The sequence below is a fragment of the Bubalus bubalis genome, chromosome 12 (assembly GCF_019923935.1).
Source record: "Bubalus bubalis isolate 160015118507 breed Murrah chromosome 12, NDDB_SH_1, whole genome shotgun sequence".
Taxonomy (NCBI): Eukaryota; Metazoa; Chordata; class Mammalia; order Artiodactyla; family Bovidae; genus Bubalus; species Bubalus bubalis.
The window spans coordinates 6162388-6178321 of record NC_059168.1 but is presented as its reverse complement, the minus strand read 5'-3'; the positions used below and the strand labels follow the sequence as shown (position 1 = coordinate 6178321).

Below are 15934 nucleotides of genomic sequence, written 5' to 3'. Positions count from 1 at the left end.
ATAAAAAGAACGTTTCCCCAACACCTCAAGCCCCTGAAATCTCTTTCTGACTTCACTCAGTGTGATCATTTCTAGGTCTGTCTATCCATGTTGCTACAAATGGCATTATTTCACTCTTTTTTATGGCTGAGTAATATTCCATTGTATATATGTACCACATCTGTCAGAAAGAAAAAGACAAATATCATATAATATCACTTATATGTGGATCACTACAGATGGTAACTGCAGCCATGAAATTAAAAGACACTTACTCCTTGGAAGGAAAGTTATGACCAACCTAAATAGCATATTCAAAAGCAGAGACATTACTTTGCCAACAAAGGTCCGTCTAGTCAAGGCTATGGTTTTTCCAGTGGTCATGTATGGATGTGAGAGTTGGACTGTGAGGAAGGCTGAGCGCCGAAGAATTGATGCTTTTGAACTGTGGTGTTGGAGAAGACTCTTGAGAGTCCCTTGGACTGCAAGGAGATCCAACCAGTCCATTCTGAAGGAGATCAGCCCTGGGATTTCTTTGGAAGGAATGATGCTAAAGCTGAAACTCCAGTACTTTGGCCACCTCACGTGAAGAGTTGACTCATTGGAAAAGACTCTGATGCTGGGAGGGATTGGGGGCAGGAGGAGAAGGGGATGACAGAGGATGAGATGGCTGGATGGCATCACTGACTCGATGGACGTGAGTCTGAGTGAACTCTGGGAGTTGGTAAGGGACAGGGAGGCCTGGCGTGCTGCGATCCATGGGGTTGCAAAGAGTTGGACACGACTGAGCGACTGATCTGATCTGATCTGATATGTGGAATCTAAACTATGACACGATGAACTTACCTACGAAAGAGAAATAGACTCACATACATAGAGAACAGACTTGCGATTGCCAAGGGGGAGGGTATTAGGGGAGGGATGGGCTGGGAGTCTGGGGTTGGTAGATGTGAACTATCACATTTAGAATGGATAAACAAGGCCCTACTGTATAGCACAGGGAACTATATTCACTATCCTATGATAAACCATCATGTAAAAGAATATTTTTAAATAATAAAATATATTAAATATTTTAGTATTTTATATATATATATATGTGTATAAAACTGAAGCACTTTGCTGCACAGCAGGAATTAACACAACCTTCCAGTAATTTTGTTGGAACACAGTACATCAACTGTGTTCCAATAAAATTAAAAAGTTAAACTATTTTCACACAGGCAGTGTGACAGGTGTGTTTGTGTGTACACTAGATGTCAGTCTGTACCCTTGGGGCAGGAGACAACTTGGGAAGTGCTAGTCAAGAGCACCCAGGCCAGGCCAGGGCTCTGCAAGACCCTCAGTGGGAGCCCCTGTTCAGTCAGCTCGCTGCTCTGTACAGCTCCAGGGGGCGCCACTCACCTGACCCTATCTTCATCCATCCATCTGTCGATGGACATCGAGGTTGTTCGCTTGTCTTGGCTATTGTGTGTAGTGCTGCAGAAAAAAGTGGGGTGTGTGTATCTTTTTGGATTATGGTTTTCTCTGGATATATGCCTAGCAGTGGGATTTCTGGATCAGATGTGTCAAAGTATTTTCAAGTAATTCCAGAAAAATGTAAAAACCTGAATGATATAACTAGCAATGTAACTATTATTTTCTCTTTTTAGTAAAATCCTTCATCTGTCCAGCTGATGTTCTATCATCATTTTAATATCTGGAAACTGTCCTTCAAATGCAGAAAAAACATCGTGGACCCAGAAGATCCTCGCTGTGCCCGGTTAACACTCACTGGTCGGATGGTCGCAGTGTCTCCAGAAGAAGTCGAATTTGCCAAGCAAGCCATGTTTTCAAGGTTGGTATATGGTTTAAGTGTTTGTTCTTACCAAACCCTTAAAAGTTACTAAGACACTGACATCAATAGTGTCTTCCTTCATGTGTAAATATTTGTGGAGTTATTGACCCGCCCTAACAGCCTTTTTGGAGAAGGAAATGGCAACCCACTCCAGTATTCTTGCCTGGAGAATCCCATGGACAAAGGAGCCTGGTGGGCTACAGTCCATGGGGTCTCAAAGAGTCGGACACAACTGAGCGACTAACACACACACACATACACACACACACATATGGTTTAAGGGGCTTGCCCCTGTGGCTTAGCCTTAAAGAATCTGCATGCAATGCTGGAGATGCGGGTTCGATCTTTGATCCAGGAAGTAAGATCCCACATGCTGTGCGGCAACTGAACCCAAGCAGCTCGACTACTGAGCCTGCACACCATGACTAAGACCTGGTGCAGCCAAATAAACAAGCAGCATACTAAAAAGCAGAGACATCCTGCCAACTACGCCAAAAAATAAAAAAGCAGAGACAGCACTTTGCCGAAAAAGGTCCACCTAGTCAAGTCTATGGTTTTTCCAGCAGTCATGTATGAATGTGAGAGTTGGACCATAAAGAGGGCTGAGTGCCGAAGAATTGATGCTTTCAAATTGTGGTGGTGGAGAAGACTCTTGAGAGTCCCTTGGACAGCAAGGAGATCAAATCAGTCAATCCTAAGAGAGATCAACCCTGAATGTTCATTGGAAGGCGGATGCTGAAGCTGAAGCCCCAATACTTTGGCCACCTGATACAAAGAGCTGACTCACGGAATAAGACCCTGATGCTGGGAAAGATTGAAGGCAAAAGGAGAAGGAGATGATAGAGGATGAGATGGTTAGATAGCATCACCGACTCAACAGACATGAGTCTGAACAAACTCTGGGAGATAGTGAAGGATGGTGGAGCCTGCCGTGCTGCAGTCCATGGGGTCGCAAAGAATTGAACATGACTTAGCAACAGAACAACATTTATTTATATTTATTTTGGCTGCACTGGGGCTTCTTGCTAGTTGTAGCTCATGGGCTTAATTGCTCCAAGGCAAGTGGGATCTTAGTTCCCAGACCAGGGATCAAACCTGAGTCCCCTGTATTGGAAGGTGGATTCTTAACCACTGGACAGCCAGAGAATTCCCAATAAATTTTTAGAAAATAAATAAATACTCAGTTTTTAAACAAGAAAATAAAAAGAGAGAGGGCTCAAAATTCTTTTAACATTTCATACAGAGATTTAACCACTCTTTATATCCTTAATTAGGAGAAGGCAATGGCACCCCACTCCAGTACTCTTGCCTGGAAAATCCCATGGATGGAGGAGCCTGGTGGGCTGCAGTCCATGGGGTCACTAAGAGTCAGACACGACTGAGCGATTTCACTTTCACGCATTGGAGAAGGAAATGGCAACCCACTGCAGTGTTCTTGCCTGGAGAATCCCAGGGACGGGGGAGCCTGGTGGGCTGCTGTCTATGGGGTCACACTGAGTCGGACACGACTGAAGTGACTTAGCATAGCATAACACAGAGATATTTTAAGCCTTTCTTGATGCTTCCTGATTGCAATGACCCACGTCCCCTGAACACTTCCTCCATGCAGGTTCCTTATGAGTCTCACTGTTCCCCACGCAGCCCTGTGATCCCAGCAGCGTCCCTCTCACCCCAGATGACCAGCGAGGAGAGGGCAAATAGTGCATGAGGCGTCCCGGTTAATCAGCAGCCAAACTGTGGTTCACACCACGTTGCCTGGCTCCAGACTTGAGCTGTCCACCACCCTCTGGGGATGACAATGTCCCACCCTCCTTTCGGGGTCCCAGACCCCAGCCCTGGCTCCCTGGCTTTGGCCTCTGGCTGGTTTGAGCAGGTTTCACAGAGACCTGGGGGCTTCCCAGGTAGCCCAGTGAGTAAAGAATGCAGTGCAGGAGATGCAGGTTCCATTCCCGCATCAGGAAGATCCCCTGGAGAAGGGAGTGGCACCCCACTCTAGTATTCTTGCCTGGAGAATCCCAGGGACAGAGGAGCCTGGCAGGGTCTAGTCCGTGGGTTCGCAAAGAGTCAGACACAACTGAGCAACTGAGCACAAACCCAAGAGACCTGGCGTCTGGCCCTGTGACCTGGCCAAGGCTACGTCCGGCCCTGTGCTCCAGAGGCGCACCCTCTAATGAAAAGTGCTCTATGGTGACTTCTTTATTTCTGCAGACACCCAGTGATGAGAAAGTGGCCTCGGCCATATGAATGGTTCTTCATGAAGATGAAGGTAGAACACATCTGGCTTCAGAAATGGTATGGAGGAGTAGCCGACATCTCCAGGGAGGAGTACTTCAGAGCCGTTCCAAGAAAGGCCTGATGGAGGGAGAAGAAAGTCCGTGATGCTTGCGTGAAATGGAAACCTTTTATACAGCGCTGCCAGACAGTGGTTGACTGCTGTCTCTTTTTGGAAGGGTTCACAGCAGGCCTGTCTCCCTGACAGCAAGCAGGACGAGAACAGGCCACCAGGGACCCCTGTGCTGGCAGGAGAGTGAAGTGGCTATTTGCAAATACCCAGATCACACAGGGACTCCACCTAGAGAGTCTGTTCACATGCTTTCAAACCAGACTCACCTGTGTGGGAGCATTGTTGTTGCCATAGTGACATGTTGAGACAGCTGCTGTTCCATTCAAACAAAAAGTATGCCTGTATGTACAACGTGATTGTTTTGTATTATAAGAATATGTTTGTTGCTTGTTGTGCCCAAAGCCGTGTCTTGGTTCTGAGCTCATTGCAACCACAGAAGAACTAAATACGCATCATATAGCTGTCATCTTGTGTTCAGGCTGAGGGTGCAGGAATCTTTGTCTATGGGTTACTATCCTGCTGGGCTTCCCTGGTGGCTCAGTGGTACAGAATCCCACCTGCAGGAGACCCAGGTTCAATCCCTGGGTCGAAAAGATCCCCTGGAGAAAGAAATGGCAACCCACTCCAGTATTGTTGCCTGGAAAATTCCATGGACAGAGGAGCCTGGCGGGCTACAGTCCATGGGAGAATAAAGACCTGGACATGACTGAGCAACTAACACTTTCACTTTTTCCCTACCATCCCTCTACTGAATGGTGGATGCATTCTTGAATCTCATTTGCTAAAATGTACTGGTCACTCATGAAGCTTTTTTCCCCACTGTAACGTGACAAACCACGTGAGAACCCCTGAGTTTGATGCGCAGCCCTGTTCTAGGTCATGATAGTGCATTAGTGGAGGGGCAGCTCCACCATCAGGCTCCCCAGACCCCCTCTCCTGGTGCTGTGACAAAGTGTCCCCTTCTCTTAGACACAGGGAGTGGTACTCAGTCTGTGGTGTAGAGAGAAGAGGAGAGAGGGAGAGGCTGGAAAGGAAGAAGAGGCCACATATAGGAAAAGGGAGGAAGGAAGTCAGTAGCTGAAGGCATGCTTCCTGCCCATCCGTGGGCCAGGCCCTCGACAGGATCCTCTCACTGGAGTCTGAAAACCAAGGAGATGCATCATCGTTGCCACTTTCAGGCAAGAACACTGAAGCTCAGAGCGCTGAGGTCAGCATCCCAGGGTCTGACTCCAGCACGTGCTACATACAGTGGACAAACGGGCACCCAGACGGCCTCCGTCTCCCAGCATGCACTGCACACCATGGACAGAGTGGTGCCCAGACAACTTCCAGTTCTGAGAACAAGACAAAGAGTTACTAAAATACACAGGTAGTCACTGAATCAGCAAAATCAGTAAACCGATGACTAACCTGCCTGTGGATGATCAGCTACCATTTTCTACGAAAAAAAGAAAAGTCTCTGAAATTTGATTCTTACTTTAGATTTTAAATTTTCTACAAATTATACACAGGAGCACCCACATCATACCTTTGTATACACCTAAGGCCTTCAAGGACCTATGAGTACACATTGGAGACCGCTTATATTTGAAATTTATAAGGCATCTAGCAAGACCCGGTTTTCTGCCTTTTTATGACTCTAAACCCTCTTTGGTGGCTTAGGTAGGTTGTATAAACATTAAAAACACAGCCTGCAAAATATAGGAAGTATTCACTTAATAAATAATAGTGTTATTAATTGTTACATTTTTGTTTAAAAAATTAAGACATAAAGAGAGTTTGAGTTGTCAAAATATTTTTAAGTGCCTATTCATAAAAGCATAGTCAAATGCACAGAATTCTTTATCAAAAGTCAAGTCACAAAAGCATTCTTTAACAATAGCAATGTCTAATATAGAAGAATAAAGTAAATTTGAGGGTAAAAATAGAGCTACCATATGACCCAGCAATCCCACTGCTGGGCAAGAGGAGAGGAAAAAACATAATTCAAAAAGACACACACACCCTGACGTTCATAGCAGCACTGTTTACAGTAGTCAGGACACGGAAGCAGCCTAAATGTCCATCAACAGAGAAATGGATAAAGAAGGTGTGGTACATATATACAACAGAGTATTAATCAGCCATAAAAATAAACAAAACTGTGCAATTTGACTAGAGACTTATACGGAATGCAGTAAGTCAGAGAAAAACAAATAACGTACAATGCACTTATATGTGGAATCTAGAAAAAAATGATACAGATGAACTTATTTGCAGGGCAGAAATAGAGATATAGAGAACGGATGTATAGATACTGGGAGGGGATGGAATGAACGGGGAGATTGGGATTGACATATATGCATTACTATGTATAAAATAGATGACCAATGAGGACCTACTGTGTAGCACAAGGAACTCTACTCAATGCTCTGTAGTGACCTGATTGGGAAAGAAACCCAAAGAAGAGGGAATACATGTAAACGTATAACTGATTCACTTTGCTGCACAGCAGAAAATAATACAACATTGTAAAGCAACTATACTTCAATAAAAATCCATTTAAAAAATAGATCATAACCCTAAACATGAAATATAAAGCCATAAAACTTTTTTTAAAAGATAGAAAATCTATGAGACCCAGGGCTGAACTAAGCTAAGCCTTCTTAGACTTGACACCAAAGGCCTAAAGTCCATAAAAGGGAAGTTTGATAAATTGGACTTCATCAAAATTTTAAACTTTCATTCTACGAAAGATCATCATGTTAAGAAAATGAAAAGATGGGCTACCTACTGGGAGGAAAAACCTGCCAATGGCATATTCAACAAAAGCCTACCATCTGGAATAGATGGAGAATGTGTAAAACTCAACAGTTTTTTAAAAATCCAATTAGACGATGGAGAACATGAACACACTTCCTCTGACGATAATATGGCAGATGAGCACATGAAAAGATATTCAACATCATCAGTCATTAGGGAATTGCAAATTAAAATGCCAATGAATACCATGGGGCACCTACCAAAATGGCTAAATTATAGTGACAACATCAAATGTTAGCAAAGATGCAGAGCAATGGGATCAGTCTATAGCTGGTGGGAAAATCAAACAGAACTGCCACTCTGGAGAACCAACTCACAGTTTTTTACAAAGCTAAACAAGTGACTGTCATACCACTCAGCAATTGCACTCCTGGGCATTTAACCCAGAGAGGTGCAAACTTATGTTCACACAGAAACTTGTACATGAATGTTCAAAGCATTTTTATTCATAATATTCCAAATCTGTAAACAACCCGATGTCCTCTAACGGTTGATTGGTGAAACAAGTTGTGATACAGGCAAGCCGTGGAATACTATGCAGCAATAAAAAATAATTTCCGATACAAGCAACCACTTGGATGAGTCTTCAGAGAATTATGCTGAGTGAAAAAGCCCATCCCCAAAGGTTACATACCATGTAGCTCCATTTATAGAACATTTTGAAATGTAAACTTCTAGAAACGGAGAGTAGATCAGGGTTACCAGGGAGGAGGGTGGAGAAGGAGAGAGGTGAGTGTGACCATAAAGGGGGTACTTGCTGTGATGGAAATATTCTCTAGCTTGTTTGTATCAATGTCAAAATCCTGGCTGTGAAACTATATCATTTTGCAAGACTGGGGGCAAAAGAGATAAAAGGCACACAGAGTCTCCCTATTCAATCTTTCAACTCCCTTGAATCTACAATTATCGGCAATTCTTCAGAATCTACGATTCTCTCAGAGTAAAAAGTTTAACAAACAAAATTTAAGGCTTAGCTTAAATAAGACATTTATGTCCTCTTAATGGTTTCTAATCAAGTTAAGGACTGATCTTGTGCCAAAGCCTAGCAAAACAGACGACAGTTTGTTTTCTTTAGCCATTAATATATGCACTTTTTGGAAGAGGGAGAATGTTTCTTTCAAAGTTTTCGAGAGGCATTCAACTTAATACTGAATACAACTTAATAAGAATTCAACAAATCTGCTGTATGGATTTTATGTGGGCCACTTAGAAGAGGAGGAAATCTTCCAGTTTCTGGCAGAAACACATTAAGGTATAGGCGTATATGGGCCTCCAAGTCTGGGCACAGTGACTCTCCACTGATGCTCATAGCAAAGAGCTGTATTTACACATATCTTCCACTAAAAATTCTTTTTGTTTCTATGAATAAGCTATATCCTGCCCCACACGTTTTTATTTTCCATGATTGTACAATCTATGATGTTGATGTAGACAGTGTAATTCTGATGTGACTTGTTTCAATACGCCTTTTATATGTCAACATATACATATATATGTATATGTATACATATACATACATGACATTTACAGTCTTGTATATGTCAACTCATTCTAAGAGAGTTGTCTGGGGTTGAAATGTATTTCTACAATTTTTCCAGAAAGTCTGTATTTCATTTTTAATAATTTAACCATCAAATACTGTTCTGAAAATAAAACTTCTCTAGAATAATTTCTTGATGCTTGATTGCTTATACCAAGTCAATTGCTAAAAAAAAATTTGAATTATAATGAAGCTATGGTTTGCGCTATGTAATGCATGTGGAGTGTAAAATATATTTTTGCAACTGGATATGTCTATCTAATTAAACACTATTTCATTCTGGATATGATTTCCATGCTCAATTAAATAAATGTATAATATTTCTACACAGCCCTTTCATGGAATATTACCAATTGACATTATTAGATTAATAAGAAAATAGATGCTATTATAATAAATCAGCAGTTACATTTCCAAGAGAAAGAAAAGAACTAGCTGGGTGACTGTTGTTGATCTGGCTTTTTTTTTTTTAATTTGGCTGCAGCACACATCTTTGTCACATGCGGGATTGGCATGTGGGATCTCCTTCCCTGACCAGGGATCAAATTCAGACCCCCTGCATTAAGAGCACTGAGTCTTAACCGCTGGGCCACCAGGGAAGTCCCTTGATATGATTTTTTTTAAAGCTCTGAGTACAATGCAGTTAATTTGCAGACTGGAAATGCTGATATAACCACATTTCAGTGTTCCCACTCTTAGACATCTTTGCCATTTTTAGCATAGTTGTTATTCCTAGAATTCAGGGCTACCAAAAAAAAAAGCTCCCTTTTGCTGATGAGAAAATATACCACACACACTTAAGCGTAGGTCAAAAAATGACGCATGCCTGCAAGCATGATCGACCCTGCAGCTTTCGCAGACCAGCCTCTGACACTTGGGCTTCTCAGAGATGCTCTTGTCTTGGAGAAAAAGCAGAGCATGACCAGCAGCCCAAGTGACCCAGGACTGAGGGGTGCCCAGGACACAGGACTTTCAGTGGTAAAGTCAGAAAGCTCAGGGCAAACCAAGATGGATTGGTCACCCTACCTTCACTCCATCTCACACTCCCGGTCCTGAGCAGGTCATCTCCAGAACCGGCCCACCTCGGAAAATGCATTCAGACATCCAGGCACGTCCTCCAACGTCTCCACCCTCCTCCCATCCCTCTCTTCCTGCTCTGGAGCCCCGAGCCTCTTCTCTGACACCGTCTGACTCACTTGCCCAAGCAGGCGTCTGACAACATGGTGGGATTACAGTGGAGAAGAAGGCGCAGCCCCCAGGAGGCTTGTGTTCTGTAAACAATAGCTGAACAAGCAGGTTTTGAAGCCAGGTGATACGGTAATGCCTGTGGACTCGGCTCCATCACGTTAGCCAGGATCCTCAGCATCCCCAATGTACAGCAGACCCTGTCCTGGATAAATTCCGTGACCATCTCTGCAGCTTCACTTGTAACAGAGAAAAGCCACAGCCACCAGGAGCGGTCTCACCTTAAATCAGGGTTCCTCATCCTTGACCAGCCCTCCAGCTGCCTGGGGACCCCGACATGGTTCTCCCTGAAGCTCTTTCCGGCTCTCATACGCAGTGGTCTTCAGGGCCATCTACAGTCGTCAGCCCCTGGGAGCCCATCCCCTCAACCTCCTCGCTCTCCAGCCAAAAAAGAAAAAAGTGCTTCCCGGAGAACTGTCAAATAAACACAACCTCCATCACAGAATTGTCTCCTCCTCTGTTGCTTCCCCTCTCTGAACACTCTCTGCAGCTGGGTGAGTTTTCTGGATGCAAGTGTGAGCAAGGCTCGGAGAAAGCAATGGCAACCCACTCCAGTACTCTTTCCTGGAAAATCCCATGGATGGAGGAGCCTGGTGGGCTGCTGTCCATGGGGTCGCTAGAGTCGGACACGACTGAGCGACTTCACTTTCACTTTTCACTTTCATGCACTGGAGGAGGAAACGGCAACCCACTCCAGTGTTCTTGCCTGGAGAATCCCAGGGACGGGGGAGCCTGGTGGGCTGCTGTCTATGGGGTCGCACAGAGTCGGACACGACTGAAGCGACTTAGCAGCAGCAGCAGCAGCAAGTGCCATGGAGGAGGGTCAGACAAGGGGGAGTTTAGTGTGTCTTTAAGAGTAGGGGCTTAAAGGCGTCAACTGAGGGGCTTCCCTGGCGGCTCCGTAGTAACAAATCCGCCAGTGCAGGGGACTCAGGGCTAGAGATGAAGGCGTCATATGTCTCATTATTCTCCTGTGCATGTCGGTCATCTGCCCACGGGTCAGCCTCCTCAGTAAGGCTGTGAGCCACGCGAGGGGCCAATTAACACGCCAGCCGTTTGTGGCTCTTGGTTAAGTGCTTGGCGAGTGGATAAATGATCTGTGGGCTGTGTGCCAGAGCCCCTACCTTTCAGTCACATGTATTCTTTCCTCCTCCTCTAGCTCTGGCCCTCCTCCTAGCCTGCGTGTCCTCACGAAGGTCGTCCCTCCTGACCATTTCCTGATGAGCCTCTGACCCATCCTCCCAGAGCTTCTGACAAAGCAGTTAGTCCCAACAGCCGCGGCAAAGAACCGTCGCGCCCCCTGGTGGCTAGATCTGGAAACTTCCCCTTGTTTAGACCAGACTCCTGGAGGAGGAAGAACCTAGAATGTATACAGTCCAGGCCAGTTCCCAGAGGCACCAGCCATGCGCACCGAGTGCTCTGCACTCACTTGGAAAATACAGTGTTTTCCTGCATGTGATGGCAGGACAAACACAAATACTTTGACATTTGGATAGTGATATTTTCATTGATAATTAATTATTAATTACCTGGTGGCTCAGAAGGTAAAGAATCCACCTGCAAGGCAACAGACCTGGGTTTGATCCCTGGTTTAGGAAGATCCCCTAGAGAAGGAAATGGCAACCCACTCCAGTATTCTGGCCTGGAGAATCCCATGGACGGAGGAGCCTGGTGGTCTATAGTCCTTGGGGTCCCAAAGAGTCAGACATGACTGAGTGACTAACACTTTCACTTTTAAATTATTTATTTATATTTTAGTTATGTATAAATAATTAACTAATTGCAGCAGTTACTGTAATTTAACTCATCCTGTGAGCTAGGTATTTTATATACTTTTTAAGAAATCTCTTTTAGTTTCTACATCTGCCCTGCAAGAAAAGAAAGAACTTCCGTTTTCTATGTGGGAAATCTGCTCAGTAAGCAGTTCTCAGACCAGCGTTCCTGGGAACTAGGACCAGGTAGGAGGCCCAGTGGGTACTAAACCCAGGACCGTCTGAGGACTGACACCAGCCTCCTCTCCCTCTTCTCAATGCTTGGTGGGTGGGGAGGGGATTGGAGGAGAGCCAGGTAGATCTCTAGTTTTGCTTCTCTGCCTTCTTTCCGCAGCCCCAGGTGAGTGGCTGTCCTGGGTGTGCCCTCAGGCTCAGGGAGGGGCAGGTGCAAAGACAGTGGAGAAGTCACTAAGTGCTCTGTTAGCTCTTCACAAGCTGGGCCTGGTTTAGTTATCCTACCAACCACAGGATGTAGAGAATTCTAATTGCCAAGTGAGAAAACCTGAACAGACTCCCCAACTAGTAAACAGTGATGAAAAAAGAAATCATTAACAGGACTTTCCTGGTGGCCCAGTGGTTAAGAATCCACCTGCCAGTTCAGGGAACACGGATTTGATCCCCAATCCAGGAAGATTCCGGAGAAGGCAATGGCAAGCCACTCCAGTACTCTTGCCTGGAAAATCCCATGGACGGAGAAGCCTGGTGGGCTGCAGTCCATGGGGTCGCTAAGACTGGGACACGACTGAGTGACTTCCCTTTCACTTTTCACTTTCACGCATTGGAGAAGGAAATGGCAACCCACTCCAGTGTTCCTGCCTGGAGTATCCTAGGGACGGGGGAGCCTGGTAGGCTGCCGTCTATGGGGTCGCACAGAGTCAGACATGACTGAAGCGACTTAGCAGCAGCAGCAGCCAGGAAGATTCTACATGTCATGGAGCAACTAAACCGGTATGCCACAACTCCCAAGCCTGGGAGGCGCAGCTGCTGAAGCCCGAGCACCGAAAGCCTGTGCTCCACAACAGGAGAAGCCAACACAGTGAGAAGGTCTCACACCACAGCAAAGAGTAGCCCTCTGCTATCCAAAGCTAGGAAAAGCCCGAGCAAAGCAAAGACCCAGCGCAGCCAAAAAAGTAATACAAAAACAGAGAAACCAAAAAAAATTATAATAAGAAATGCCTAAACAGAAACTCTTATGGCAAAAAGTGAAGAAGTAAAGACCCTCTTGATGAAAGTGAAAGAGGAGAGTGAAAAAGTTGGCTTAAAACTCAAAATTTAGAAAACTAAGATCATGGCATCTGGTCTCATCACTTCATGGGAAATAGATGGGGAAAGAATAGAAACCGTGACAGACTTTATTTGGGGGGCTCCAAAATCACTGCAGATGGTGACTGCAGTCATGAAATTAAAAGATGCTTGCTCCTTGGAAGAAAAGCTATGAACAACCTAGACAGCATGTTTAAAAGCAGAGACATTACTTTGCCAACAAAGGTCCATCTAGTCAAAGCTACGGTTTTTCCAGTAGTCATGTATGGATGTGAGAGTTGGACCATAAAGAAAGCTGATGCTTTTGAACTGTGGTGTTGGAGAAGACTCTTGAGAGTCCCTTGGACTGCAAGGAGATCAAACCAGTCAATCCTAAAGGAAATGAACCCTGAATATTCATTGGAAGGACTGACGCTGAAGCTGAAACTCCAATACTTTGACCACCTGATTCGAAGAACTGACTCTTTGGAAAAGACCCTGATGCTGGGAAAGATTGAAGGCAGGAGGAGAAGGGGACAACATAAGATGAGATGGTTGGATGGCATCACCGACTTGATGGACGTAAGTTTGAGTAAGCTCCAGGAGATGTTGATGGACGGGGAAGCCTGGCGGTAGTGCATGCAGTCCATGGGGTCGCCAACAGTCAGGCCCGACTGAGCGGCTGAACGGAAACAGAAACCTCAATTATATAGAGCCAGGTGACCAGAAGGGGGCGCTCTCACGCTGTGGGAGGAAGCTGCCCTAGCAGATTCTCTGATTGCAGTTGAGCCAAGGAAAATCCACAGGCTCTGCGTTTACTCTAGCCCTCCGGTCTTCGTTTTCCCACTCCACAAGAGTTCTTCTTTTGCTGTGCAGGCACTTGCACTTGCCCCCCAGGGTCGCAGACCCCAAAGTATGTTTCCTGCTGATCCCTGTGTGTGCTCAGTCGTGTCCGACTCTGGGACTCCATGGACTGTAGCCAAACAGACTCCGGTGTCCATGGGATTTCCCAGGCAAGACTACTGGAGTGAGTTGCCACTTAATCCCTTTTTTTTTTTTTTTGCTGGAAAAATAGCTGACCTTTGTTTAGGTCAGCAGTGGCACCCATGTGAGCCCAGACCTTCAAGTCCATGCTCTGAACCACCACCCAAGACGCTTCCTCAGGCTTCTTTGAGTCTTTTTCAGTATCCATTTGTGATTCACATTTTAATTTTGATTCAATAATACTTCCAAAAACAGTAACTCAAGTGTGGACTCACAGCCTCCACCCAGGCAGTAGGAGCTTTTGCCATCTTCCCAGCCCCCAACCCCAGCTTCCCAATCCCCCACTTCCTCAGATCTTCCAGCTTCTTCTTGACCAAGTCCCTGCATTAAACCCCTCTTTACTTGAAATACCTGGAGTGATTGAGTGCTGCCTGACTTGCCTTTCAACATAAAAGAAACGTTTGTGGCATGGATCTCTGAGTTTCTCATGCAAGAAAAAAGCCTTTGTTCTGTCATGACTGTGTCTGACATTTCCTAATTTATCATATAATATTTTACTAAACCTTTGTTCTGAACTTATATGAATGCCACTGTTTATAGGCAGTTTAAAAGGATTTTGTAGTTGACCTAAAAAAAGTTCCCGAAAGTGTCTGGAAATAATAAAACAGGGATTTTTATTTGTTTTTTAACCCAGCGGGGTTTTTGTCTTTTGTTTGTTTATTTTTTAAATGTATGTAATTTTTAGATGGCAAAGGACAGGGAAGCCTGGCATGCTGCAGTTCATGGTGTTGCAAAGAGTCAAACACTGTTTAGCCACTCAATAACAAATTTCTTTTTTTAGATATTTTTTTAATGTGAGGTGAAGTCACTCAGTCATGCCTGACTCTTTGCAACCCCATGGACAGTAGCCTGCACCAAGCTCCTCCATCCATGGGATTTTCTAGGCAAGAGTACTGAAGTGGGTTTCCATTTCCTTCTCCAGGGAATCTTCCCGATCCAGGGATAGAACCTACGTCTCCCACGTTGTAGACAGACACTTTACCGTCTGAGCCACCAGGGAAGTGGATCATTTTAAAAATCTTTTGTTGAATTTGTTACAATATTCTTTTTGTTTTTATGTTTCAGGGTTTGGGCCATGAGGCATGTGGGATCTCAGCTCCCAGAGCAGCTATTGAACTTGCACCTCCTGCATTAAAAGGTGGCCTTAAGCCCTGGATCACCAGGGAAGTCCCTAAAAGTTATTTTTAAATAAAAATTGTACTCATGGTATCCTTCTGGAATGTAGCTGGTGGTTCTGAAATTTTTGAATAAAGATTCAATTCTCTCTCCAGACACTATACTGAGAAAGGAAAACTGCCCTGCCCTTGGCCTGAATCTGGCTGGCACACTAGACGTAGAGTCAGTTGCAAACTTAACTGGCAACATTTCTCGCAAGATCATGCTACAACTGTAAAATGTCATAACCAACCCCTTTTTGAGTGACTTCTGATTTCTCAGTGAGAAATCATGTTCCAAATTCAGCAGCTGTCAGAAACTTTGATGTTTGAAGTCTAATCAGTAACGTTACTGCAAAATTGGGCTCACTTCTTGGTGAGTGTCAAGCCAAAAGGCACAACGAAGCCAGAGATGGGGAAAAGGAAGGATGGGAAAGAAGGAATTCATTATCTGCAACAAATAAGGAGAACACTGGGGCTCTTTCCCAAAGCAGTGCCTCCCAAAATCGAGATGATTTTAAGCTAAAGGGTACATGCACATGCATGAAGGGGCTTGAGTAGAGGAGAATTCGGCATAGAATTGGGGCAAAGGTCAACAGAGTCCAGGCTTTACTAGATAAAAGTCAAGGGTCAGAAAAAGTTAACATCATCATCTCTTCAGTCTATCAGTTCAGTCACTCAGTAGTGTCTGACTCTTTGTGACCCCATGAAATGAAGCATGCTGGGCTTCCCTGTCCATCACCAACTCCTGGAGCTTGCTCAAACTCATGTCCATCCATCTGGTGATGCCATCCAACCATCTCATCCTCTGTCGTCCCCTTCTCCTCCTGCCCTCAATCTTTCCCAGCATCAGGGTCTTTTCCAATGAGTCAGTTCTCCGCATCAGGTGGCCAAAGTATTGGAGTTTCAGCTTCAGCATCAGTCCCTCCAATGAATATTCAGGGTTGATGTCTTTTAGGATTGACTGGTTTGATC

General features: G+C 44.8%; 1 protein-coding gene across 2 annotated transcripts in view; it reads left to right on the top strand.

The window, feature by feature from the left end:
- The window catches only part of CREG2 (cellular repressor of E1A stimulated genes 2), a 28806-nt gene extending 13748 nt beyond the window's left edge, over positions 1 to 15058 (top strand). Inside the window, exons 3-4 of one of the 2 annotated variants that reach the window (XM_025260723.3) lie at positions 1703 to 1816; positions 14871 to 15058. In XM_025260723.3, coding sequence (XP_025116508.1) covers positions 1703 to 1816; positions 14871 to 14940 — 184 coding nt within the window. In that variant the 3' untranslated portion in view covers positions 14941 to 15058. Of the gene's footprint in view, positions 1 to 1702; positions 1817 to 4024; positions 8829 to 14870 lie in introns of those variants that run through there. The other variant, XM_006071930.4, reaches the window with a different exon arrangement.
- The last annotated feature ends 876 nt before the right edge of the window (positions 15059 to 15934 follow it).